General features: G+C 49.2%; 1 protein-coding gene across 2 annotated transcripts in view; it reads right to left on the bottom strand.

The window, feature by feature from the left end:
• Window positions 1-25,230, bottom strand: part of LOC143927457 (cadherin-related family member 4-like) — a 55,516-nt gene that overhangs the window by 13,393 nt on the left and 16,893 nt on the right. For both annotated transcript variants that reach the window (XM_077451540.1, XM_077451539.1), the window contains exons 7-14: window positions 24,314-24,417; window positions 22,559-22,689; window positions 16,831-17,014; window positions 15,629-15,779; window positions 14,269-14,371; window positions 11,529-11,741; window positions 9,711-9,856; window positions 8,004-8,151 (exon numbers count right to left, since the gene is read on the bottom strand). In XM_077451540.1, the coding sequence (XP_077307666.1) occupies window positions 8,004-8,151; window positions 9,711-9,856; window positions 11,529-11,741; window positions 14,269-14,371; window positions 15,629-15,779; window positions 16,831-17,014; window positions 22,559-22,689; window positions 24,314-24,417 (1,180 nt within the window). The remainder of the gene's footprint in view (window positions 1-8,003; window positions 8,152-9,710; window positions 9,857-11,528; window positions 11,742-14,268; window positions 14,372-15,628; window positions 15,780-16,830; window positions 17,015-22,558; window positions 22,690-24,313; window positions 24,418-25,230) is intronic.

Genomic DNA, 25,230 nt, shown 5'->3' on the forward strand with positions numbered 1-25,230 from the left:
GTCCCGTTACATACTGAAGCAGAGCATGATCCCCTCCCTTCAGAGACTGGACCGCAGGGCAGTATTCCAACATGATAACCACCCCAAACACACCTCCAACACCACCACTGCCTTGCTAAAGAAGCTGAGGGTAAAGGTGATGGACTGGCCAAGCATGTCTCCAGACCTAAACCCTATTGATCATCTGTGGGACATCCTCAAACGGAAGGTGGAGGAGCGCAAGATCTCAAACATCCACCAGCTCCGTGATGTCATCATGGGGGAGGGGAAGAGGACTCCAGTGACAACCTGTGAAGCTCTGGTGACCTCAATGCCCAAGAGGGTTAAAGCAGTGCTGGAAAATAATGGCGGCCACACAAAATATTGACACTTTGGGTCCCAATTTGGACATTTTCACTTAGGGGTGTACTGACTTTTGTTGCCAGCGGTTTAGACATTAATGGCTGTGTCTATATATATATATATATATATATATATATATATATATATTGTAGACATGTCACTGGAGAAGTGATCGAGGGGGTGTACATCTCACCTAGGTTGCTACACAGTGTGAGATGGTAAATCCAGGATGGATCAGTTTCTCAGCAGCGATATGCTGCTGAGTTGTTATTTAAATTTTGCCGGGCCTGGGTTTATATGGAATGGCAGGTAGGTTTGGTAGAGGGACCTGTCATTCCACATCCCCCGATCCAGTTCTGGGTTTGGGATCAGGTGAGCTTTGATCCTAATTAGCCTGGGAAGCTAAAGGCTCTGCAGAGTCTGCAGGTGATCGCTCTCAGCCAGGGAATGAACAATCTGTGTGTTGAAGGAAGCTGCAAGCACAGCCACTGCTGGAGCTAAAACTCACCCTGCGATATCCAGGTGAAAGACGCTGTGTTTGTAAGTGTCAGATAGGTGAGCAGAACCTGTTAGTAAGCGCCCAGCCGGGCTAGGACTTTTATTTTTGTTGTACTTAGAAAGCACGGTGTTGCTGTATATTTTGTTTGCTGGACTGTTTGTACCACGAATAAACGCCAAGATCTGCTTTATAAATTCCAAGTCTGCTGTGAACTGTCTCCAAACACACCCTACCCCGGGAAGATCCCTTACAATTGGTGTTCGAATGCGGGCAGAGTCGGTTGCTAGGGGCAACGGTGTGGACAGACTTGGCTACAGCTGCTTATGTCTTGGGTGAAAGCTGCAATGACACTCCAGGAACAGTCCAGCAACATGGAGGAGATGCTGAAGCAGTTTATGCAAGTGAGTTTGCAACAACAGCAGGCTCAGATAGAGGCCAATAGACGACATGAACAGTCCATGGCTGCACAACAACAACTTATCGAGCACCTGATAGCAAATCGAGAGGCGCCTGTGGTGATGGGAGCCGCTCCAGAGATTTTTTCTGGGAGAAGGACTGTGCAGAAAGCGCTGCAAAAGATGACTGCTGAGGACGATGTTGAGGCCTATCTAACAGTATTTGAGCGCGTGGCTGAGCGAGAGAAGTTACCAGCCGCTGAGTGGGCAGAGGTAATTGCGCCCTATTTAACAGGTGAACCCCAAAAGGCCTACTATGACCTCAGTGAGCAAGAGGTTAAGGACTATACTCGGCTAAAAGAGGAGATACTTGCCCGACTAGGAGTTACTACTGCAGTCCGTGCCCGGAGGGTACGCAACTGGAGCTACAGTCTGGACAAATCAGCGAGGTCCCAGATGTATGACCTAATCCATTTGGCAAGAAAGTGGTTGGAGCCAGACACTTCTACTCCTGCACAAATCCTAGAGAAGGTCGTGATGGATCGCTACCTCCGAGCCCTTCCTACTGACTTGCAACGCTGGGTGGGACAAGGTGATCCTAAGAATGCAAACGAACTTGTCAACCTTGTGGAGAGGTTCCAGGCGACTGAGGACTACCTCCGTGATGTTCCTGCAGCATCTTCACCTCCCCGGAGCGCCAGATCTGTGCCGTCAGCTGGTAAGAGACTTCCATCTATTGGGGGAGTGTGGAGGGGTGCTGATGGGGGGAAAAGGGCTCAAGTGGTGTCTCAGGGACAAAAGACTGGTGATGGTCCCGGGTGGCTAAGGGGCTCTCGAAAAGACTCCTTGCCAAAGAGACCAGGCCCTATCCAGTGTTGGAGATGCCATGAGGCGGGACACGTGTCGGCCCATTGCCCTCTTACCTCTGAACCCATGGAATGTGACGCTAGCTGGCGTCAGTCGCTATTTGCGGAACCATCTTGTGCTGCAGTTCCTGGACTAGAGACTGAACCGCAAATCTGCGATATTACAATCAATGACTTTCCTGTTAAAGCGTTAATGGACTCAGGAAGCCTTGTAACCTTGGTGCATGCTAGCCTGGTGACTGGGGACTTAGAGTCTAAAAAGCATATGAGCGTTGTGTGTATACATGGTGATACAAAAGTGTACCCTATAGTGCGGGCTAAAGTCGGGACTGAACAAGGCACAGTACAATATGAAGTGGGTGTGGTTAAAAACCTCATGCATAATGTAATATTGGGGCGCGATTTTCCTTTATTCTGGGCTCTCTGGGAAAAAAGAAAAATCCCCAAAAGGAGTGAGGATACCTCTAAGGTGGTTGCCTTGTCCACTGTGAATGATAAAAGTGTGCAGGATGAAAATGATTGTTTTCCTTTGCAGGTCCTGGCTGGGGAGGAGGAGGCTCCTCCCACTGAGCAAAATATACTAGACTTAGAGGTGTCTAGCGATAATTTTGGGACTGCACAATTACAGGACCCCACTCTTAAAAATGCGAGAGAGCAGGTTGCTGTTATGAACGGGGTACCTCAGGAACCAGATGCTGAAAAAAGATTTCCACATTTTTCGGTGACTAATGATCTTTTCTATAGAGTTAATAAGGTTAAGGATGAGATTGTGGAACAGCTTCTGGTACCTAAGCCGTACCGGCGTCAGGTGCTTGACATGGCACATAACCATGTTCTTGGGGGACACTTGGGGACTGACAAAACGCGAGAGAGGGTTCTCCAGAGGTTTTTTTGGCCGGCCATATATGATGACATTAAAAAATACTGTGAGTCGTGCCCCACATGTCAGGTTAGTGCCCCAGTGTCACATTTTCGCAGTCCTTTGGTTTCGCTCCCTATTATAGAGGTGCCTTTTGAGCGTATTGCCATGGATTTAGTGGGTCCCATTGTAAAGTCAGCTAGAGGACACCAGTATATTTTGGTAGTCCTGGATTATGCGACCCGCTATCCTGAGGCTGTACCCTTAAGGAACACTGCATCTAAAACAATTGCACGTGAGTTGTTTTATATGTTCTCTAGGACTGGGATCCCTAAAGAAATCCTAACTGACCAAGGTACGCCATTTATGTCGAAAGTAATGAAGGAATTATGCAGACTATTTAAAATCTCACACATCCGTACCTCTGTGTACCACCCCCAGACGGACGGATTGGTGGAGAGATTTAATAAAACTTTGAAACATATGTTGAAGAAAGTGGTGGCAAAAGATGGTCGTGACTGGGATCATTTATTACCCTACCTCATGTTTGCTATTAGGGAGGTGCCCCAAGCGTCCACAGGGTTCTCACCATTCGAGTTGGTCTATGGTCATCACCCTAGGGGTCTACTAGACATTGCAAAAGAGACATGGGAGAATGAGTCCACCCCATACAAGAGTGTTATTGAGCATGTAGCACAAATGCAGGACCGTATAGCCACTGTAATGCCCCTGGTAAGGGAACACCTCCAGAGGGCTCAAGAGGCCCAAAGTAGAATTTACAACCGGTCCGCAAGAATCAGGACATTCAACCCAGGCGATAGGGTCCTTATACTAGTCCCCACTGTTGAGAGTAAATTCTTGGCGAAGTGGCAAGGTCCCTATGAAATTGTTGAAAAGGTCAGTGAGGTGAACTACAAGGTGCACCAACCAGGTAGAAGGAAGCCTTTCCAAGTTTATCACATAAACTTGATCAAGCCCTGGAAAGACAGGGAATCCTTGGTGGCGACAAATACTGTTAATAATTTGTCACCACCAATCCCTCCAGTCAAGGTAGGTGATACTCTATCAGTGTCACAGAAACAGGAGGTTCAGGAATTTTTACAGAAAAACAAAAACAAGTTCTCTGACCTCCCAGGGCGTACACACCTCATCCATCATCACATTGAAACTGAGCCTAGAAGCAGAGTAAACCTTAAGCCCTATAGGATACCCGAGGCACGTAGGGAAGCCGTATCTGCCGAGGTAAAACGTATGCTTGATCTGGGGGTAATTGAGGTGTCCCAGAGTGAATGGTCCAGCCCAATTGTGCTAATCCCAAAGCCCAATGGAACTTGGAGGTTCTGTAACGATTTCAGAAAGTTGAATGAGATCTCCAAGTTCGATGCGTATCCTATGCCCAGGGTAGATGAGTTGATTGAGAAGTTGGGTAACGCCAGGTACATAACCACCCTCGATCTCACAAAGGGCTACTGGCAGATTCCACTTTCTGGTGAGGCCAGTGGCGGAACTACCACCATAGCGACCCGTGCGGTCGCTATGGGGCCCGCAGCTGAGAAGGGCCCGGTGAGCGGGCGGCGGGTGAGCCGCCGAGCTGCCTATCCGCTCAGCTCTCGTACAGTCACACTGACTGTACGAGCGGACGCAGCCGGGTCACTCGGCAGCGGCGGAGGCGGCGGCGGCGGCGGGGGGGGCGTGGCGGGGAAGCTGCCAGCGGGGAGGCTTGGTGGGTGGCCAATCAGCGAGTGGCGGGGCAGAGAGATGACATCTTCTCTCACCGCCCAGCGCCCGCCCTGCGAACTGCCAGCTCCACCCTCACTCACTGTGCTGGCAGCAGAGAGATTACATCATCTCTCTGCTGCCTGAATCTCTCTGCCAGCTCCACCCTCACTCACTGTGCTGGCAGCAGAGAGATTACATCATCTCTCTGCTGCCTGAATCTCTCTGCTGCCTGACTCAGACGTGACAATCCCATTCCCCACCTTAAAAGGAAAGTGACAATCCACAACTTGTGGTAGGTGATGTGGCAAGTGGACAATCTGCAATGGGTGGCAGGTGACGTGGCAAGTGGACAATCTGCAACTTGTGGCAGGTGACGTGGCAAATGGACAATCCGCAACAGGTGGCAGGTGACGTGGCAAGTGAACAATACGCAATGGGTGGCAGGTGACGTGGCAAGTGAACAATACGCAATGGGTGGCAGGTGACGTGGCAAGTGGACAATCCACAATGGGTGGCAGGTGATGTGGCAAGTGGACAATCCGCAACTTGTGGCAGGTGACGTGGCAAGTGGACAATCCGCAATGTGTGGCAGGTGACGTGGCAAATGGACAATCCACAATGGGTGGCAGGTGACGTGGCAAGTGGACAATCCACAACGTGTGGCAGGTGACGTGGCAAACAGACAATCTGCAACGGGTGGCAGGTGACGTGGCAAGTGGACAATCCACAACGTGTGGCAGGTGACGTGGCAAACAGACAATCCGCAACGGGTGGCAGGTGACGTGGCAAGTGGACAATTTGCAATGTGTGGCAGGTGACGTGGCAAGTGGACAATCTGCACCTGGTGGCAGGTGACACACTCGGGGCTTCCACTGATTCTGCATTATGGTGAGTTGAACTATAACAATGTAATAATAGAAATAATGTGTTTCAATCATCCTTACACCATAACACAAATGGTGCCGTGATAATTGAAGCGCCAACATCAGCCATTGCCCCAATAAATTGCCCCCCCAAAAAAGTATTTTTTATCAGTGCCCCTCCCGAGACTAGACTCTGGATCCGCCCCTGGGTGAGGGGGGGGGGGGGCCCATACAACATTTTGCTATGGGGCCCTGTGATTTCTAGTTACGCCCCTGGGTGAGGCTAAAGAGAAAACTGCATTCTCCACCCCTGATGGGCTATTCCAGTATGTAGTGATGCCATTCGGGTTACATGGAGCGCCTGCAACTTTCCAGAGGTTGATGGACTTGATTCTGCGACCACATCGTGATTACTCAGCTGCCTACCTCGATGATGTGGTCATTTTTAGCCCTGATTGGGAAAGTCACCTCTGTAAGGTACAGGCCGTGTTGGATGCCATAAGTGATGCGGGGTTGACCATAAATGCCGAGAAGTGTGCTCTAGCCCTAGAAGAGGCCAAATATCTAGGCTACATTATTGGGAGAGGGTTGATTAAGCCACAGCTAAATAAAATTGAGGCAATACAGAATTGGCCTAGACCCCTGACAAGGAAACAGGTTAGAGCTTTCCTGGGTATTACGGGGTATTACCGTAGATTTGTGCCGAACTTTGCCTCAGTTGCTGCTCCACTAACTGACTTGACAAAGGGCGGAAAGACAGCAATGGTCACGTGGACCCCAGAGGCCGAGAAGGCTTTCCAAAGCCTTAAGTCTGCCTTGTGCCAACCACCTGTCTTAGTTACCCCCGATTTCAGGCGAGAATTTCTGGTCCAGACAGATGCCTCTAACACAGGCTTAGGTGCAGTACTCTCACAAATAGTGAATGGTGAGGAGCATCCAGTGACGTACTTGAGTAGAAAACTAACCCCGGCCGAGAAAAATTATGCCATTGTGGAGCGAGAATGTTTGGCAGTAAAGTGGGCCCTAGAATCGTTAAAGTATTACTTGCTAGGCAGGAAATTCAAGTTGGTGACAGACCATGCCCCCCTAACATGGATGAAGTTAAACAAGGAGAGAAATGCAAGAGTGACTAGATGGTTTCTCTCCCTACAAAACTTTAATTTCACTGTGGAACACAGGCCAGGGAAATTACAGGCAAATGCTGACGCATTGTCAAGGGTAAGTTGTCTGTGGGGACAAAAGGCTCAGCCCTCCGGTCTGAAAAAGAGGGGGGGGATATGTAGACATGTCACTGGAGAAGTGATCGAGGGGGTGTACATCTCACCTAGGTTGCTACACAGTGTGAGATGGTAAATCCAGGATGGATCAGTTTCTCAGCAGCGATATGCTGCTGAGTTGTTATTTAAATTTTGCCGGGCCTGGGTTTATATGGAATGGCAGGTAGGTTTGGTAGAGGGACCTGTCATTCCACATCCCCCGATCCAGTTCTGGGTTTGGGATCAGGTGAGCTTTGATCCTAATTAGCCTGGGAAGCTAAAGGCTCTGCAGAGTCTGCAGGTGATCGCTCTCAGCCAGGGAATGAACAATCTGTGTGTTGAAGGAAGCTGCAAGCACAGCCACTGCTGGAGCTAAAACCCACCCTGCGATATCCAGGTGAAAGACGCTGTGTTTGTAAGTGTCAGATAGGTGAGCAGAACCTGTTAGTAAGCGCCCAGCCGGGCTAGGACTTTTATTTTTGTTGTACTTAGAAAGCACGGTGTTGCTGTATATTTTGTTTGCTGGACTGTTTGTACCACGAATAAACGCCAAGATCTGCTTTATAAATTCCAAGTCTGCTGTGAACTGTCTCCAAACACACCCTACCCCGGGAAGATCCCTTACAATATATATATACACACACACTAAGGTAAACCAGGGTTACATTAAGGTTACCCTTTCCACCAGAGACCACAGTGTTCCCCATTACATCAGAGTCCTCTCGGTACATCAGGGTTCCCAGAGCATCTCTTACATCAGAGTCCCCAGAGTTCTCCCTTACATCAGATTCCACAGAGTTCCCCCTTACAGTGTAAGGGAAATCTGTGAGTTCCGATGTAATAGGGGAACTCTGCGGATTCTGATGTAATAGGGGAACTCTGCGGATTCCGATGTAATAGGGGAAATCTGCAGATTCAGATGTAAAAAGGGGAACTCTGCAGATTCAGAAGTAAAAGGGGAACTCATCTGGAGGGTATGGTTTTTGAGATGCTAACATATCACAGAGTGGTGGACAAATAAAAAACATGTAAAGGCCCAGATGCAGCTTCCCGTGAAAGCTGTTTGATATCTGTGCAGATCACATGGTGCTTCACACCAATGACAGCCAGGTCTGCAGATAGTCTGCCTATTTATGGATTAATTGGGATGTATGTACAAACAGACAATCAATATAACGAAATGCACACTGGGAAGACAACTCACCGCCCACAATGGAGTAAAGCAGCACAGCATTTGTAACATCTACGTCACTGCATTTCAATGACACAACTGGGGTTGTCGTCGATAGGGTGGAGTAGATCGTCGTTTCATAATATGGGGGTGTACAGATGGGGGGGTTATCATTGTAGTCCTGGGAAGACAATACAGAGAGATGAACATGGATTGGAAATCTCTCCGCAGATGCGCACACAAGCCTGGCGAAGGAATTCTGTATCATCAAATTTGTACAGCTGAAATGATCTACATCCTCCAACTGCTGCAGCATGGCAGTTAAAAGTGGAGTTACACAGAGGTGATAGAACGGTGTTATAATTTGACCACAAAGATGCATCTTTAGCCCATTCAATTCTCAAAATTTCTATAGCCGTTTGCTACAGAGCAAGTCTGGAGCTAATGGGAACCAATGAATCCTCTATTAACCAGTGATGTCAATCCAAGTCGGATCATGATGATTCAACTTGGATGCGACTTCTATTCAAATCAATGGGCTGAAAGTCAGGTCACTTAAGACGGCTCTCAAAGGGAACCATTGATTTTGAATAGAGGCAGAGAAATGCTGCTAAAAGCTAACGCAGCTAAACGCACATTTAACGCCAATGCAAAAAGCTACTAAAAGCGCGTTTTTACAGGTACTTTTTCCCGGCATTGGTAGTGGCTTTGCAGCTACTGTATTTTTCGGCGTATAACATGCACTTTTTTCACCTTCGTGTTGAAAATATTTTTATTGAAACATTTCAAGTGAAAACAATAAAACAGTAACCATCATGAGGCAAATGCAAGCAGGAACAGTAACAGGATTACAATTACGGGGGGCCAGCTAATGACCACAGCCGGTCCCTGTCGGGAAGCTTGGAGAGTAGGGAAGACGGCCTGTTCTCCGATCCACAAGGCCTTTTTTCACCTTAAAAGCAGGAAAAAATCGCGGGTGCGTGTTATACGCCGACCCCCCACAATTATGAGCCCCTGAGTGGCTTTTGGCCGCCTTCGGCCATTCTCGGGCCGCTTCCGGCCGTTCTCGGAACGGCCGAAGGCAACCGAAAGCCATAGGCAGCCGAAAGCTGCCGAGAAGAGCCGAAGGCGACCAGAGGCCACCGAGATCTACCGCGCGCTGCCAAGATACACAGAATTTCCGGCTCTGTATCTCGGCGGCGACATTTAAAAAAACGAATTGGTGGACAATGATAAGGCTGCATTGATGGGCATTTAAATGTAAGTTTTTTTTTCTTTAAACTTCCCTCCTAAAAGTTTTTTTCCTTAAAATTCCCTCCTAAACTTGGGGTGCGTGTTATACGCCGATAAATACGTTAATTTTTTTAAATGTCCTGTGTGCATGGGGACTGAAAGCTTTTAATTTTGGCCAGATCCCTTAGCTCAAACACTTTCCTTGTCTCTGAGGATCTCTATGTTATTTTTGCTACTTTGTAATCAGCCACTTTTACTTTGTAACTTTTCCATTTTCAGTAAACTTTCAAAACCTTTTACCATGAACAGAGTTTGCGGTTTCCCTTATCAATACTGTATGTGTCAGATGTTACATAATTACATAGTGGGTAAGGTTGAATAAAGACACCAGTCCATCCAGTTCAACCAGTGTGGGTGTGTGCATGAGTTCATGTATAGTTACATAGTTGGTAAGGATTACAAAGGGTCTCCAGAGAGTCTCTGTAGTTGTCCAGTTTGACCTCTTACCTGCACGTTGATGGTGATGGTGCAGAATACGGTCCTCTGGTTCGCCGGGTCTGGAAGGATGTCGTTATTCAGATCCACCACTTGGATCCGCAGGTTGTAGGTGGTCTGCGTCTCGTAGTCCAGGGGGCCGAGCAGATTGATCTCTCCTGTGTGTGGAATGGTGGTACATTGAGGATGGTGGCCTTCTTAATAAAATCTGAGGGCACTAATAGATATTCCTGATCTCTGCCACTTTCTTGGTATTAATATGACCAGGAAAAAAACATGGAGGAGACATTACAGGTCCTTTTAGTGCCATCTCAATGCATCATCCATATCTCAACCTTATCTTTTTTTTAAAGATTTTTATTGCGCATACAAGAAATTATACAGGCAGTATATCTGACATGGGTTACATCCAGATCAATGAAAAGGAAACCAACTTTCATTATAAATAGTAACATTGGACATATCAATGGTTCCATAACCGAACCAATCATGACTCCAACCCGGTCATTCTCAAAAGTATATGCGCTCTTTTTATTTAACCCCAACCTAGAACTAGTTGGATAACCCCATGAACAAAAACTCCCACCCCAAGGGATGTCCGCATTCAGTGTCACACTCGGAAGAATGGAGATGCCCCACCTCCGCTCACATTAAAGAGGGAGTCCGCCGGGACTCCGCGTTTTTTTTTTTTTTTTTAAAGCCAGCAGCTACATATACTGCAGCTGCTGACTTTTAAAATAGTGACACTTACCTGTCCAGCGCGCCCGCGATGTCGGCACCCGAAGCCGATCTGTAGATCGTCTCTTGGGTGCTGCCGCCGCCATCTTGGGTATGGGAATCAGGAAGTGGAGCCTTTCGGCTTCATTTCCCGGTTCCCTACTGCGCAGCGCGAGCCGCGCTGCGCAATAAGGACAGTCCCCGCTGCCTCTGGGATCCGTGTGTTTCCCAGCAGGCAGCGGGGCACTTGCGGAAAGGGGCGGGCACTTGCGGAAAGGGGCGTAATGTACGCCCCTTTCCGCAGAGAGCTATCCCGGAAGTGGGTGCAGATACCTGTACTGTACAGGTATCTGCACCCCCTCCCCCCTGAAAGGTGCCAATTGTGGCGCCGGAGGGGGGGAGGGTTCCGATGAGCGGAAGGTCCACTTTAGGGTGGACCTCCGCTTTAAACAGTGTCCTCGCTTTCTCCCCTCTGTCGTAGTTACAAAAATTGAGAGTAGTCCTAAGCAACAGACTGCGTCCTTAACAACCAATGACTCATTAGCCGGCAGCGGCTTCTCTGCTAACAGATGAATGTAAACAAAAGAATACCGGTGTCTTGTCATATAAGGTCCCCCATCAGATAGCGTCCGCTGTGTACTGCGCATGCGCAGTACACAGCAACACAGATTCCGAAAATAGCCGAGGATGAACGAGAAATAGCCGAGTCCAGGTTCTAGCCCCACCATCCAAGTGGACATAGAGTAGGAATAAAAAAGAGCCGACCGCAGCGAGCCCGAAGTGTGGCGAACGAAGCTCGCCCGCGAGGGGCCGTCTAATTTTCCGAAACCCTATGTCCGCTTGGATGGTGGGGCCACCACCTCCACTCACGGCGCAGGCGCCGTTCAACTTCAGAAAATTTACGAAGCTTCTTCTGCCCCGTACTGCGCCAGAGAAGAGGAGAGTAATGCAGCACATGTTGCTTTTTTAAAAATTCTTTGGTGGCCTAAAAAAATATTTTTAAAATACATTTATTTTGAAACAAGGATCTTCTTACTCTGTAATGCGCCACATCCTATGTCGGTGCTATATAAATAAGGGAAACAAAGGAGGAAAGTCAGGACTGGGTCTCACCGTTTCTTGGGTTGATGTAGAACATTGTTGGGTTCTGCGAACCGGTGATACTGTACTGCACGTTGTTAAAGGGATAGTCAGCGTCTGTGGCATTCAGCTGTCCCACCACAGTCCCAAACGGCTGGTTCTCATTGATGCTGTATGTAAGCGGGCCGACGCATTTAGGATCATAATTATTCACCGGAGTGACCGTGACAAATACCGGGATGTTGGCTGCAAAACAAGAACAAGAGAATTTATCACTCCCTTCAATGTCCTCCACCCTGTGTCCGGGGGTCAGAGAATCTCAGGTCTGTGCAGGTTATCGAATAGTTAACCCCTTCATGACGGAGGGTGAAACACAATTTAGCAATTTTCACATGTGTTAGTAAAACTGTACATATCATTGCAACTACTTTGTGTATCCAGATGCATTATACCTGGGTGGGCTCCGGACACAAAGCTCTGCACCACAAGCCCACCCTATTTTGAAGCCTATTAGAGCCTCTGGCTCTAATCAGTGCTTCCAAAAACATCCCCGCCGCTGGAATTCATGCGCCCGGCATCCTTAAAGGGGCCAGGAGCATGGATAGGGAGGGCGGCAGGGCATGGATAGGGGGAGGGGGGCGGCGGACGTGTGCCCACAATGGACGGGCCACCCCTTGTTAGTTCTCGATCGAAGTGACGGGAAAACTCAAATGAGTTGGATGGAAAAATTCTTGAATGAACAAATTTCTAACAGTCACAGTCACACTGAGGAAGCCCAATCAGAGGGCGACACGCGTCTAGAGGGGAGGAGCCAAGCCCGTGACATCGCGCAGCCACTGTGGGTGTATGCCAGTGGTGAGCGGGCGTAAGTTTATATCTCTATATATATATATATATTTATGCTGTTTTAAAGAATACATCTGGTAAGTGTGCCTAATTTTGGGGCTGTTTTAAATAAAATTAGCAAGCAGAGAGCACTATGTGTTTGTGATTTCATGTCGACAACGGAATTGAGAGAAGCCGAGCTGAGCTTTAGGCGGGGAGTGAAGGAGTGAGATTCCTGATCTCAATTCATTTGAAGTTACCAGCGGAGGGGTGGTGGGCAGCTGGGAGAGCGTAGGAGGATCGGCGTGGCATGGAGGAGAAAGATCATGGAGGAGTAAAGGAGAGATCATTATTTTTCTTCTTTTTTTTTTAATTAATATTGGATTTTTAAAACACATGAATATCAACTTTTTATAATATATATATATATACATAGACTGGTTGCGAATTTATTGTCAAATTATTTACACACATATGAATGTATTGTAAGGGATTTTATTTTATTCAATTATTCATTGAATGGTTCACAGCGCTGTACTGTAAAAAATCTATTGAATTTCTAACAGTGTATGCGGTTTTTGTTTGGCAAAGTCTATTCCTTTCAAAATCCCGTGATACAGTTGTTCTAAAGGCTCTGCAAATGCCCCACAACCGCATGAACTGCACATGGTTGCTGAGCGCTGGGAGGGCTGCTGTTAGAAATCACAGGGGGCCCCCCATACAGCTTACCTGATAGGGCTCCCCCTTCCCCCAGCCGAAAGTGACAGGACATAGATTTAACCAGTCCCTTTCCCTGCAGGCTTCCTGCTCATTCACAAACTGAATCATCATAAACACAGTTTACTATAGTTCAGCGAAGAATGGTCACAGGAGTGATTGATACCGATCGCTCACTGTGTTCATTCGGGAATATAAGGGACCCCCTTCCCCCGCTCTCCATCTTGAAACATCCTGTCGGGGCTGGGCTCGGCCCTTCCTTCTCAGAGATGGCCGCTCAGCTGTCGGCCTAATTGCCAGCTCCTATCTCTCCACAGTTACTCAGCTGTTGATATCCTGCTCGTCAGTCCTGCCTAATTAAGCCGTCTAGTCCAGAGGATCTCTGCCTTCTCCTTGGTCAACATCACAGAGACTATCTCCTGCATTCCTGTTAAAAGACTTGCTTGGCTGACATCCCTTCTGGCTCCAGATCCTGCTTGCCGTTTTACTACGCTCATCTCCGGCTCCCCGACGTTTGGCTTGTCTGACTATCCGTTCCGGTTCCTGAACCTTGGCCATGTTTTGACTACGTTTATTCTATTTACTTTTATTATTAAACAAGTGTGATTTAACTGTACTTCTGTCTCGGTCTGATTTCATGGTTTCTGACACGTGTGCCCATAGCAGCTGCCAGCGGGAGAGGAGATAAGGGAAGCCGGAAGCACTGCGAGGGGGGGAGGGGCACACAGGGGGCCCAAGGCAGCAGATGGAAGGGGCACATGTTCTAGAACAAATCCCGCTGCAGTTTAGCTGGCGGGACTAAGAAGAGGAGAAGCTGACAGTGTTGTAGGTAGAGGCAGAAGAGGATCAGTGTCTGCAATAAGACTGACGGACCTCCTGCTCAGCAGGTGTCTTTTGAACTGGTGGGTGCCCGGGCCCAGTACAGGAGGGCTGGTTGTACTGCCTTATCTACGGCCATGTGCACTAGTGCAGGGTTCAAGGGGTTAAAGCAGTTGTTGAGGAGGTGATCCAGCACCTCCCCACCTGTCAAAAGCTCCCTAAAAGGAGTGATTTTCGAATGTGGATTGCTCTTCGGAGACTGAAGCTAGCGTGAAGGAGCCCTTATTTAAAAAAAAAAAGTGACAGTTATTTTTAAGTGAGATGTGAAAATGACAGTCATAGGGGTAAATAGGAAACCGTGTGTTAAAGCTTTGTGAATTCAGCCTTGTACGTAACAAACAAAGCAACTTACTGGTCATTTTCGGCGTTCCATTATCAGTCACCACAACGGTGGCCGAATATTGGAAATTCACGCTCGCCATTTCATAGGAGTCGTAATTCAGAGTATTATTAATCTGCGCAAGAGGAGGGAAAAAGACTTAACAAAGATTCGCCTTTATTGAGATTCAGAACAAAGAGCCAAAATGAAGTACAACCGCAGAGAGCTTCACCTCTAATAAACCAGCCCGGCCCTTACCGATTCTTAGATGTGATGGCTGCATTCATTTTTATTTTTTCGATTTTCTTTTATTTCAGTGGCGGCTGGTGCTCAATGTTTTATTTTTTTTTGGGAGGGGGTTGGGCAGCAAACAAACCTCACCCCCCCCCCCCCCCAATCAGCCGATCGTTCCTGCACTACTTACCCCATCCAGGTTTGGGGGCTTTCACACTGCTTCTCCTCCTCGGCAGATTCCCAGGTGACATTCAGGGCTTCCCTATTGCTGCTCCTACCGGCCAATCCGGGAAGCTGGTCGCCGCGTCCTTAACAACTGCAGCTGTCAGCGGGCTTTCCCGCAGACAGCTGCTTGTAAAAAAAAAATCTGACAATTAAAAAGTATAAAATAAATTGCCAAAAAATAAAATACAAAAATGGCGTGGGCCCCCCACGTAAAATGTATGTCAGACCCTTATCCGGGCATGCAGCCCCCCCACCCCAAAGCACCTGGCCCCTATGTTGATGGGGACAAGGGCCTCTTCTCAACAACCCTGGGCAGTGGTTGTGGGGGTCTGTGGGCAGGGAGCTTATCGGAATCTGGGAGCCCCCTTTGACATGTCCGAGCAAAAAAAAGAGAGAAAAAGAGGGGTGGTGAGACAGCCTCCTCCTCCTCCTGAACCATACCAGGCCACGTGCCCTCTGCCCTCCCGCCCACCCAAAAGCATCATATCCCCATGTTGATGGTGACAAGAGCCTTTTTCCCCACAACCCAGGGCTGTGGTTGTGGGGGTCTGCGAGTGGGGGGGGGGAGGGGGCTTATCAGAATCTGTGTTAAAAAGATTCCCCCTGCCCCAAAGCACCCCCCGGTGTTGAGGATATTTAGCCTGGCATGGTTCTGGGAAGGGGGTTTGCTCACTGGTCCTCCCCCTTTTCCTGGCCTGCCAGGCTGCATGCTCAGATAAGGTATTGATCCCGGGGGGTACCCCACGCTGTTTTTTTTTGTTTGTTTTTACATTTTGGTGTGGGGTTCCCCTTAAAATCCATACCAGACCCAAAGGACCTGGTATGGATGGGGGGGGGGGGGCTCCTCCATTCAGTTTAGCTTTTCTTCCCATCTACCTTTACCAATTAGGGTAGTGTGCCCCCTATAGAGTTTGCTTATCCAATCCACACTCACCTGCAGCTGGTTGCCCACCATGCGGAAGGAATACAGGGAGTTGGCATTGGCAGTGATGGAATAGGTGAGGCCGGTGCTGTTGTAATCGGGATCCGTACAGCTCAAAGCCGCAATTACGCTGCCAACAGGAGCGTTCTGTGAAACCTGTTTCCTATTGGCGGAAGAGAACGAGGGGTTAATATTACCCAGAGAGCATCTGATCTCAGTATTCACACCACAAGAGATCAAGAAATCATCAAATACAGATAAAAACCAATACCACGTCTCTTATTCTGTATATATGGACTGTGCACAGTACCACTTCTCTTGTCCTGTATGCCGGGTGTAATTCTCGGTATCTGTTCTTATTCTATATGTATGGACTGTGCACAGTACCACTTCTCTTGGAATGATTTAATATGTGGTATATGGTGTTGTGGTATATGGTGGTATATGTGGTATATGGTTTTGTGGTATATGGTGGTATGGTATATGGTGGTATATGTGGTATATGGTGTTGTGATATATGGTGTTGTGGTATATGGTGGTATGTGTGGTATATGGTGTTGTGGTATATGGTGGTATGTGTGGTATATGGTGTTGTGGTATATGGTGGTATGTGTGGTATATGGTGTTGTGGTATATGGTGTTGTGGTATATGGTGGTATATGTGGTATATGGTGTTGTGGTATATGGTGTTGTGGTATATGGTGGTATGTGTGGTATATGGTGTTGTGGTATATGGTGGTATATGGTGTTGTGGTATATGGTGGTATGTGTGGTATATGGTGGTATGTGTGGTATATGGTGGTATGTGTGGTATATGGTGTTGTGGTATATGGTGGTATATGTGGTATATGGTGTTGTGGTATATGGTGGTATATGGTGTTGTGGTATATGGTGGTATATGGTGTTGTGGTATATGGTGGTATATGTGGTATATGGTGGTATGTGTGGTATATGGTGTTGTGGTATATGGTGTTGTGGTATATGGTGTTGTGGTATATGGTGGTATATGTGGTATATGGTGTTGTGGTATATGGTGGTATGTGTGGTATATGGTGGTATGTGTGGTATATGGTGTTGTGGTATATGGTGTTGTGGTATATGGTGGTATATGTGGTATATGGTGTTGTGGTATATGGTGGTATATGTGGTATATGGTGTTGTGGTATATGGTGGTATATGTGGTATATGGTGTTGTGTCTTGTGATCATACTCACACCACAAGGGCAGGGCTGCACTGCGGAGCAATGTCATTGACGTCAGTGACGGTAATGGTGACGGTAGTGGTGGCGCTGTCAGTGCGCTGGGTGCTGTCGTAGGCTCGGACCTTCAGGATGGTGGTGACCAGCGATGGGTTGGTGTCCAGGTCCAGGTTAAATGTTGTTCTGATCGTGCCGGTGGCTGAAAGGAGGACAGCAGACATTCTACGGTCACATAAAGATTTATTACCGAGAATCACTGAAATCCTTGACTTCCATGGACAAGGATAGGAATGAGTAGGAAGTGTCACCACGGGTTTATCATTCGGGTCATTTATAGGTTATTGGGGGAATATAATCTGGATCTGGTACCCGGACACTCAGTCTATGATAGTCATTAGCAGGAGGTATAATTAGGAGGACCAGAGGTGTCAGCAGCCTATAGGGTGAGGAGTAGGATGAGCTTTGAGTTGGGGAGTCAAACATGAGTTCCACCCGTATCCAACCAAATAAGGCCAGTGATCCCGGACGATTCCCCAACGTCTGGTCAATGATATTAGATCCCTGTTTCCCTGTTTGGTTTGTTTATATACAAATAGAGTCATAACCCTATGTGGTCAATGATGTCACCCGTGATCTCCAGCTGGACTGTTTACAAACATCAGCCAGCTGGGGATCTTTCATTTGCAATGGGAGCAGCGTTGTCATTCAGCAGTGGAGCAGCATTGTTGTGAGGCACCAGGTCATAGCAGTGGGCCATCAAGATTAAGGCCCTAATTGCCACTTAGCGATAGAGTTGGAAGCATAGTGGGGGAGTTGAGGGGTTCTCGGGGGAGAGGCACACTTCGGGGGTCACAGAAAGTGGTTGGGGGCACAGGGAGTGTGTGTAAACCCCCAACCATACCAGACCACATGCCCTCAACCTTGGTAAATTCCACCTTTCCTTTGCAAGGTGTCCTCATGTTGAAGGGATAAGGGCCCTACCCACAGAAACTGTCCCCAAATAGGATGTGGGGGGGGGGCTGCAGGGAGGTTATCAGAATTTGGAAGCTACCTTCTCACCTGTCTCACAATGTAAATCCAGCATCAATCCCATCACCAGGCAATGCAGTTTCAGCTTCAATCATGATGACCCACCACCGTGATGACCTGCCGCCCCTCAATGACAACCCACTGCCTGATATCCCCTCAGCACTCTGACCCCCTCTACACCCCAGATATCCCCTCAGCACTCTGACCCCCCTACACCCCAGATATCCCCTCAGCACTCTGACCCCTCTACACCCCAGATATCCCCTCAGCACTCTGACCCCCTCTACACCCCAGATATCCCCTCAGCACTCTGACCCCTCTACACCCCAGATATCCCCTCAGCACTCTGACCCCTCTACACCCCAGATATCCCCTCAGCACTCTGACCCTTCTACACCCCAGATATCCCCCCAGCACTCTGACCCCTCTACATCCCAGATATCCCCTCAGCACTCTGACCCCTCTACACCCCAGATATCTCCTCAGCACTCTGACCCCTCTACACCCCAGATATCCCCTCAGCACTCTGACCCCTCTACACCCCAGATATTCCCTCAGCACTCTGACCCCTCTACACCCCAGATATCCCCCCAGAACTCTGACCCCTCTACACCCCAGATATCCCCTCAGCACTCTGACCCCTCTACACCCCAGATATCCCCTCAGCACTCTGACCCTTCTACACCCCAGATATCCCCCCAGAACTCTGACCCCTCTACACCCCAGATATCCCCTCAGCACTCTGACCCCTCTACACCCCAGATATCCCCCCAGAACTCTGACCCCTCTACACCCCAGATATCCCCTCAGCACTCTGACCCCTCTACACCCCAGATATCCCCTCAGCACTCTGACCCCTCTACACCCCAGATATCCCCCCAGCACTCTGACCCCTCTACACCCCAGATATCCCCTCAGCACTCTGACCCCTCTACACCCCAGATATCCCCTCAGCACTCTGACCCCTCTACACCCCAGATATCCCCCCAGCACTCTGATCCCTCTACACCCCAGATATCCCCTCAGCACTCTGACCCCTCTACACCCCAGATATCCCCCCAGCACTCTGACCCCTCTACACCCCAGATATCCCCTCAGCACTCTGACCCCTCTACACCCCAGATATCCCCCCAGCACTCTGACCCCTCTACACCCCAGATATCCCCCCAGCACTCTGATCCCTCTACACCCCAGATATCCCCTCAGCACTCTGACCCCTCTACACCCCAGATATCCCCCCAGCACTCTGACCCCACTACACCCCAGATATCCCCCCAGCACTCTTACCCCTCTACACCCCAGATATCCCCTCAGCACTCTGACCCCCCTACACCCCAGATATTCCCTCAACACTCTGACCCCTCTACATCCCAGATATCCCCCCAACATTCTGACCCCTCTACACTCCAGATATCCCCCCAGCACTCTGACCCCTCTACACCCGATATCCCCCCAGCATTCTGACCCCTCTACACCCCAGATATCCCCCAGAACTCTGACCCCTCTACACCCCAGATATCCCCCCAGCACTCTGACCCGTCTACACCCCAGATATCCCCCCAGCACTCTGACCTCTCTACATCCCAGATACCGCCCCAGCACTCTGACCCCTCTACACCCCAGATATCCAACCAGCACACTGATCCCCCTATATCCCAAATATCCCCCCAGCACTCTTAACCCTCTACACACCTGATATCCCCCCAGCACTCTGACCCCTCTACACCCCAGATATCCCCTCAGCACTCTGACCCCTCTACACCCCAGATATCCCCCCAGCACTCTGACCCCTCTACACCCCAGATATCCCCTCAGCACTCTGACCCCTCTACACCCCAGATATCCCCTCAGCACTCTGACCCCTCTACACCCCAGATATCCCCCCAGCACTCTGATCCCTCTACACCCCAGATATCCCCTCAGCACTCTGACCCCTCTACACCCCAGATATCCCCCCAGCACTCTGATCCCTCTACACCCCAGATATCCCCTCAGCACTCTGACCCCTCTACACCCCAGATATCCCCCCAGCACTCTGACCCCACTACACCCCAGATATCCCCCCAGCACTCTTACCCCTCTACACCCCAGATATCCCCTCAGCACTCTGACCCCTCTACACCCCAGATATTCCCTCAACACTCTGACCCCTCTACATCCCAGATATCCCCCCAGCATTCTGACCCCTCTACACTCCAGATATCCCCCCAGCACTCTGACCCCTCTACACCCGATATCCCCCCAGCACTCTGACCCCTCTACACCCCAGATATCCCCCAGAACTCTGACCCCTCTACACCCCAGATATCCCCTCAGCACTCTGACCCCTCTACACCCCAGATATCCCCCCAGCACTCTGACCTCTCTACATCCCAGATACCGCCCCAGCACTCTGACCCCTCTACATCCCAGATATCCCCCCAGCATTCTGACCCCTCTACACTCCAGATATCCCCCCAGCACTCTGACCCCTCTACACCCGATATCCCCCCAGCATTCTGACCCCTCTACACCCCAGATATCCCCCAGAACTCTGACCCCTCTACACCCCAGATATCCCCCCAGCACTCTGACCCCTCTACACCCCAGATATCCCCCCAGCACTCTGACCTCTCTACATCCCAGATACCGCCCCAGCACTCTGACCCCTCTACACCCCAGATATCCAACCAGCACACTGATCCCCCTATATCCCAGATATCCCCCCAGCACTCTTAACCCTCTACACACCTGATATCCCCCCAGCACTCTGACCCCTCTACACCCCAGATATCCCCCCAGCACTCTGACCCCTCTACACCCCAGATATCCCCCCAGCACTCTGACCCCTCTACATCCCAGATAACCCCCCCCCCAGCACTCTGATCCCTCTACATCCCAGATATCCCCCCCAGCACTCTAACCCCTCTACACCCCTCATATCCCCCAAGCACCCTGACCCCTTTACACCCCAGATATCCCCCCAGCACTCTAACCCTTCTACACCCCAGATATCCCCAAGCACTGTTACCATATACCATAAAATACCCCTTGTATTGTGACTCCACTACATCCCTGATACCCCCTACACTGTGGCCTCTGTACATCCCTGATACCTCTAGCACTATAGCCACCCAAGCTACTCCAAGAATTTCTACCCCCTATACACCCCAGATCCCCCCTCAGCATTGTTTCCCCCCATACACCCTTTATATCCCCCAGCACCATTATTCCATCCATGTAGTACCCCCTTTTCCAGTGGAGATACAGTGCATGTAAACTTTTGGCTATGTGCCCACCTCCAGCACTGGATTCACCTATACCAATCAAGCATCAAGCAGGCAGAAGGACGGGCGGAGGAGGGAGCATCCCTCCGGGCATTCCAAGCCCTTCAGTGCAAACAGTGCTGGACAGCTGGGCTCACCATGGCACCATCCACAATGCTACTTCCGCAGGCGGGCTCTCTGCTCTCAACTCAGCAGCTTCCACTCCAGCTCCTACCCTGCAAGCCTTCGAGTCCCGAGCATTCAAGCTGCATGGGGCGGAGTCAGAGCAACACTGGCGCTCCGGGCCCCGCCCCTCCCTGCTGGCTGTGAAATAATAGGTATCGTTTCTGCACAGGGAGGCGCACTGGTGCCAGCCGGGCCTCCCCTGTATATCCACCACTCTCAGTGCCATCATGAGGCCCCCCCAATTTTGGGGCAGCTGCTTTGGGGAAAGTGCGGGGCTCCCCCATGCAGCTGGGGCCCCTGGGCAGTGCCCAGGTGTGCCCACTCATTAAAGTGGGTGTCCGCGTTTTTTTTTTTTTTTAAAAGCCAGCAGCTACAAATACTGCAGCTGCTGACTTTTAAAATAGTGACACTTACCCGCCCAGCGCGCCCGCGATGTTGGCACCCGAAGCCGATCTCTCGATTGTCTCTCGGGTGCTGCCGCCGCCATCTTGGGTATGGGAATCAGGAAGTGGAGCCTTTCGGCTTCATTTCCCGGTTCCCTACTGCGCATGCGCGAGTCGCGCTGCGCAATAAGGATGGACCCGCTGCCTCTGGGATCCGTGTGTTTCCCAGCAGACAGCGGGGGACTTTCGGAAAGGGGCGTAATCTACGCCCCTTTCCGCAGAGAGCTATCCCGGAAGTGGGTGCAGAATACCTGTACTGTAGAGGTACCTGCACCCCCCTCCCCCCTGAAAGGTGCCAATTGTGGCGCCGGAGGGGGGAGGAATCCAATGAGCGGAAGGTCCACTTTAGGGTGGACCTCCGCTTTAAAGAAAGCCCTGCTCATAGACTTTAGTAGGGTTGGTGCTATATTTGAATTTGCAGATTTCCCGATGGGTGCGCTGAACCTCCTGTGAACCGAACTTTACCCAGTCCACTCATCAATAGTGAAGAGAAAAGACACACAAAGCAACAGAGTGGGCGTGGCTAAACGAATGGGCGTGCTTTTTACCATTACCATAATGTCGAATTTTTATGATTTTGGACATAATATTCATATCCACTAGTGATGTCATCATACGATGGATATTTGGTGGTCAGTATTTTGAAATGCTGACAATCATGAAGATGATTTTATATAAAGATATAAATGAATAGTTCTGTTATTGCATTGAATGTAGAGATTTATAGATCGGCCCATAGAGGGAGCTCTCACTGGTTCAGTGCTATTGCTCTGTGTCTCTTACTAGCTGCTGGCTGACCTATTGAGCTTGGCTTTCTGGATTATACGGGCTACTGGATACCTGGTTCGATGTAGTAGATGGTGCTGGGATCGATCAGCTGGTACAAAACATTAGTCCCCGTCGCCTTCAACGTGGTCACCAGATAGCCGGGTCCACCATTTTCTGGGATGGTGACACTATACGAAGATGACCTGAGAGGGATAAATTCAGGCAACAATCAATAGACAATGTCATGCACATAAAACGCACCTTACAGAGCAGAGGGTTGAGGAACGTTAAAACAAGGGATACAAAGTAACAGTTCTAGAGAATGCAAGAGGGAATTAGCAAATATTGGGTGGTAGTAAAATACTGGCCACTAGATGGAGCTGAGGAAGAAATACTTAAAACAAGGGATACAAAGTAACAGTTCTAGAGAATGCTAGAGGGAATTAGCAAATATCGGGTAGTAGTAAAAAACTGGCCACTAGATGGAGCTGAGGAGGAAATACTTAAAACAAGGGATACAAAGTAACAGTTCTAGAGAATGCTAGAGGGAATTAGCAAATATTGGGTAGCAGTAAAATACTGGCCACTAGATGGAGCTGAGGAGAAAATACTTAAAGCAAGGGATACAAAGTAACAGTTCTAGAGAATGCTAGAGGGAATTAGCAAATATCGGGTAGTAGTAAAAAAACTGGTCACTAGATGGAGCTGAGGAGGAAATACTTAAAACAAGGGATACAAAGTAACAGTTCTAGAGAATGCTAGAGGGAATTAGCAAATATTGGGTAGTAGCAAAATACTGGCCACTAGATGGAGCTGAGAAGGAAATACTTAAAACAAGGGATACAAAGTAACAGTTCTAGAGAATGCTAGAGGGAATTAGCAAATATTGGGTGGTAGTAAAATACTGGCCACTAGATGGAGCTGAGAAGGAAATACTTAAAACAAGGGATACAAAGTAACAGTTCTAGAGAACGCTAGAGGGAATTAGCAAATATCGGGTAGTAGTAAAAAACTGGCCACTAGATGGAGCTGAGGAGGAAATACTTAAAACAAGGGATACAAAGTAACAGTTCTAGAGAATGCTAGAGAGAATTAGCAAATATTGGGTAGCAGTAAAATACTGGCCACTAGATGGAGCTGAGAAGGAAATACTTAAAACAAGGGATACAAAGTAACAGTTCTAGAGAATGCTAGAGGGAATTAGCAAATATTGGGTAGTAGTAAAATACTGGCCCACTAGATGGAGCTGAGGAGGAAATACTTAAAATGAGGGTTACAAAGTAACAGAATGCTAGAGGGAATTAGCAAATAAATAAATTGGCAATAGTAACATCTCCTCACTTCCTGCACACCATGGACTGGGGAGATGAGGGGGCAAATTAATAGTCATTATACTCCTAGGGATCTTAGGACTCTCTGGCTCAGTGGCAGTGCAGACTTTCAAGCATGCCCCTTCACCTCCCCAGTGGGCAGCATTTAGTACAGGTGATGGTGGATATGACCTCAGGGGGGCATGATATACATATGAATACCGCCTCTATTTACATGTCAATGTTGGTATTTACATATAAGCACAGGGTCGGCAGGTGAGTCATCTGCACACAACAATAGGGCAGAGCTGGGCAGCATTAGTAACAGAACTTCACACTGAGATATCGGGACACAGCACGGGACTAAAACCTCAAGGGACAAGGGAATGTAAACTTGGATCGTTGCCAAGTATGAGGCAGCTGCTTTGGGCCCCACAACAATGACAGGGCCCAGGGCAGCTGCCCCTTTTGCCCTGCCTTTAAAACGGCCCTGATCCCACCTCTTCCACACTCTTACGTGAAGTTGACACTGTTTTGGTAGACCGAAAGAACTTTGACGTTGAGCGTCCCATTGCATGTGTTGCCCTTCGAGTCAGTGACCTGGATCTGCAGCTGATAATTCTAGAAGGGAAAAAAACACACACATTTTAAGGTGGGCAACTCCTAATCTTCAGGCACAAAAGAGCATTATAATTCTATTTTATCCCCGAAGAAAAGGTGATGTCCACCATGAAACGCGTTGGATCTAAACAATATGAAACAACTGATAGAGCACATGATCCGTGCCCAGGGCCGCCATCAGGGGGGTACAGGCATTACCCCTGTAAGGGGCCCGCATGCCTCCAGGGGCCCGGCCGTCGGCTCCCGACAATCAGGGTGTTGCTGGTGATACGAGCAGAGAAATTCAACTCACCGTGGCTAATGTTCTCTGCTTCCCCATCCCTGCGGAGGCACAGCCTAAGGATTTGCTGGACTGTGATTGGGCAAGACAGGGCCAGGGGGAGTGGCAAGCTCGTCGACAGTGCACATGGACACCAACAACAGATCAGAGAGTGCAGCATGGAGGGTAAGTCGCAATTTATTGTGTCCTGCTGACTGGGCCCCCATGTGCTGTTTATCTCCTTCTTCTTGGATGGAACACCCCAAGACCCCTTTCACACTGTGCCACCACCGTCATCAGCGATAAGGCAGCGCCATTTTTAGCGCCGCTTTACCGTCGTTTTAGCGGCCAAAAAGGGGCTAAATCCGGAGCGGCGTTTTGCCGGCGGTATCACAGGGCTGTTCCATTGATTTCAATGGGGAGCAGCGGTGGAGGAGCTGTGAGTTCACCGCTCCTTCCTCACTCCAAAGAAGCTGCTGGCAGGACTTTTTCTGACGCCCTGCCAGCGCACCGCTCCAGTATGAAAGCCCTCTGGCTTTCATACTGGAGCCGAA

Source organism: Lithobates pipiens, unplaced genomic scaffold (genome assembly GCF_037356315.1).
Source record: "Lithobates pipiens isolate NorthernLeopardFrog02 unplaced genomic scaffold, aLitPip1_a1.2 Scaffold_23, whole genome shotgun sequence".
NCBI lineage: Eukaryota > Metazoa > Chordata > Amphibia > Anura > Ranidae > Lithobates > Lithobates pipiens.